Source organism: Trichechus manatus, unplaced genomic scaffold (assembly GCF_000243295.1).
Source record: "Trichechus manatus latirostris isolate Lorelei unplaced genomic scaffold, TriManLat1.0 scaffold00244, whole genome shotgun sequence".
Lineage (NCBI taxonomy): Eukaryota > Metazoa > Chordata > Mammalia > Sirenia > Trichechidae > Trichechus > Trichechus manatus.
In genome coordinates this window covers 287,245-289,948 of record NW_004444180.1, presented here as the reverse complement: position 1 = coordinate 289,948, position 2,704 = coordinate 287,245, and the positions used below count along the sequence as shown (strand labels likewise).

Here is a 2,704-nt window from a genome sequence, read left to right as displayed (position 1 = left end):
TCAGACGGCCTGATCCCCTCAGAGGGCCTGATCCCCTCAGACGGCCTGATCGCCTCAGAGTGCCTGATCCCCTCAGAGGGCCTGATCCCCTCAGAGTGCCTGATCCCCTCTAAGGGCAAGGCATCAAGGCGAGAAGGGCCCACCCCTGAGACCAGCCTGAGGGTTGGCCTGGGCCTTCCAGACATCTCACTGCCTCCGCAGGAAGCCTGCCTCCCTCCCCGACTCTGCAGGACTTTGAGAGAGGCCAGCTCCGCCTCTGCCCCAGCCGGCAGGCCTTCTCCCTCTGGGGCATCAAAAAGGAATATCTGCCCAGGGCAAGTTCTTCCCCTGGATCCCTCCACCAAGGTGCATCCCCACCCCAGCAGAAGCCCAGGCCCAGTACCTCGGTGTCCTCAATGTGCTGGAGACCCTTTCTGGAAGTACCCTCTCCCCATATTTGGTTCCAGGAATTGATCCCTCAGTACTCAGAGTTTCTGTCCAAGGGGCTGAGAGGCTACCGGGACTGACCACTGGTTCCAGAGACACCCCACAGCTGAGGGCTGTGCCCTCCACCAGGCCCTGGCTGCCCCTCCCAGGATCAGAAGGCAGCAGGCCAGGAAGGGGCAACAGCTGAGTTGCCCAGCAGGGGCAGCGAGGGCCTGGCTCCATCAGATCCATGCAACCCCAGATCCAAGAGTCCCAGTGTCTTTTGGGGGATGGGAGGTACTGAGATCCACACCTGACCCCCAGAATCCCTGCAGCTGAGAGTCAGGGTCTTCCTCAGGGCCAGGAGTGTTCTGCCCCCTGTGCTGCTCCCCAGAGAAGCCCACCCTGTATAAGAACCAGCCAGGCCTGAGGGTGTGCCCTGCTCTCTCAGACCAGTCTGGCAGTGGGACAAGGTGGAGCGACCCCTCAGCTCAGGCTCAGGACCAGGCTGGAGACTCAGGGCAGGGCCCCCTCCCTGGGTGATGTCACAGCACTGTTGCACACACAGGCACTTTATTCAATTCCTTTATAGACAGATACAAATGTGAAAACTGCTGTAAAAGGGGGTGGGGGTGGGGGGTCAACAGGCAGGATGCAGGGCCAGCAGTGGAGGGCCGGAGGGCTCGGGCAGCAGCAGTGGGCAGTGACTAGTAGCCCGCATAGTCCTTCAGCATCTGTGAAAAGGCCTGGAGGCCCATCATTGCGGCAGGGGCTACAAGAATGATGAACACGATGATCAGCAGGAGGCTGAAGACCAGGGTGAAGATGTTCAGGTACTTGGCGGTGGAGGCGTAGCTCTGGGCCCCCATCAGGTCACCCACCATCTTCCGGTCCCTAGACTGGAGAGATAGATGATGAGGGGACCTGAGGAGGGACCTGCTGGGAGCCAGGAGCTGGTGGTGGCACTCAGGTCCCCCTCGTCCTCCATCCCCAGGGCAGCCTGCACTGGCCCTCACCCACATTGGGGACCCCCCCCCCAGCTCCCTAGAGCCCGAGCAGGAGAGCTCTTGTCCCTCTCTGCTGGGGGAGGGACCTCCTCACAGCCCCTCAGTCCCTCCAGGGAGCCTCGGGCTCCTCTGCATCTGCGGGGGTCCCAGCACTGCCCTCCCCCACTCAGGTCCCCCAGTGAGAGCTCTTTGTGTTTTGGGAGCCAGCCTGGGGGTTTAACGCAAGGGTGAGGGATGAACTTCTGTTAGCAGTGAGAAACGTTTCTTTGGAAGTTGTGGGAACAAGGACTGATCACGACCATTCCCGTGTACCTCCTGCAGCGTCATTGCCGACCTACGCTGGGAAAGACCCTCAAGACACAGACACACACACATTCACACAGAAGCACACACACAAGAGAGAAATGCACACATAAAAACATTCACACAAGGACCCACACAGGCGGTTTCTCGCCCCAGGCCCGTCTGGAAGGAGAGCACCCCGAGAGCCCACTCCCACCCTCTTGGAGAATCCCCACGTGTCTGGCACATGGGCGCCCACGCGCACCTTCACGGAGTAGGCCAACGCCGCAAACCCCAGGCAGCAGCAGCAGTTCAGGAAGATCGTGTTGAAGAGGGACCAGACGACATGGTCCGGCACGGAGGTCTCGCTGTGGATGCTGATCACGGTGGACGTCATGGGCGCCGAACTGTGGGGCGCAGTGCTGACGGGCGCCCCCAGCACGGCCATCTCGAGCTCCTCCTTGACCATCTTCTAGGTTGGGGGGAAGCAGTGCTGCGGGAGTGAAGAAGGGTTGGGAAGTGCGCTTGGTGCTGCTGAGACCAGTTATTAGTCAAGTCTGGGTGCTGGGATCCTAGCTGCCAGGTCTAGAAGCAGAAAATTATGCTCTACCCACCCTCCCTTTGCCTGACAGTTTCAATTTCTCAGTAATCTGTTTCCTGGTGTTTTGTAAATTGCTGAATTGGCTGGGCACTGAGAAGGGTGGAACAAATTCCTGAGGCTCAAATTACTTCATGGCTGGGTGGGAGGAAGGGTTGAGGTGTACAGGTGGAACTGTTAGATAAGAAAGTTGCTCAGCTGCCTCTCAGCTCCCCCTTTAGGGTGTGGGTGGGCCTTGAGGACATTTTATTGGACTGGGAGTCACCCTAGTCCATTTCCTCTCTGTCTCTCAGCCTGCTGCAGGTCCTCACTGTCACCTTACGGGGCCCTTGCCAGGCCCCCACACTCCAGGTGCCCTGAGGGAGGAGGACCATCAGAGGAGGCTGAGCACCTGGAGGGAGGTGGACCCCCA

General features: G+C 59.7%; 1 protein-coding gene across 2 annotated transcripts; it reads right to left on the bottom strand.

Annotated features, from left to right (window-relative positions):
* Positions 1 to 1,112: 1,112 nt before the first annotated feature.
* Positions 1,113 to 2,435, bottom strand: LOC101341625 (interferon-induced transmembrane protein 1-like). 2 transcript variants are annotated; one of them, XM_004389367.2, is made up of 3 exons: positions 2,424 to 2,435; positions 1,960 to 2,163; positions 1,113 to 1,304 (listed from the first exon to the last, which is right to left on the bottom strand). In XM_004389367.2, the coding sequence occupies exons 2-3, from the start codon at positions 2,161 to 2,163 to the stop codon at positions 1,113 to 1,115; spliced, it is 396 nt and encodes a 131-aa protein (XP_004389424.1). In that variant the 5' UTR covers positions 2,424 to 2,435. The 2 variants fall into 2 exon arrangements, with proteins under 2 accessions (XP_004389424.1, XP_023580152.1); XM_023724384.1 differs by lacking the exon at positions 2,424 to 2,435 and having other exon boundaries at positions 1,960 to 2,305.
* Between the last annotated feature and the right edge of the window lie 269 nt (positions 2,436 to 2,704).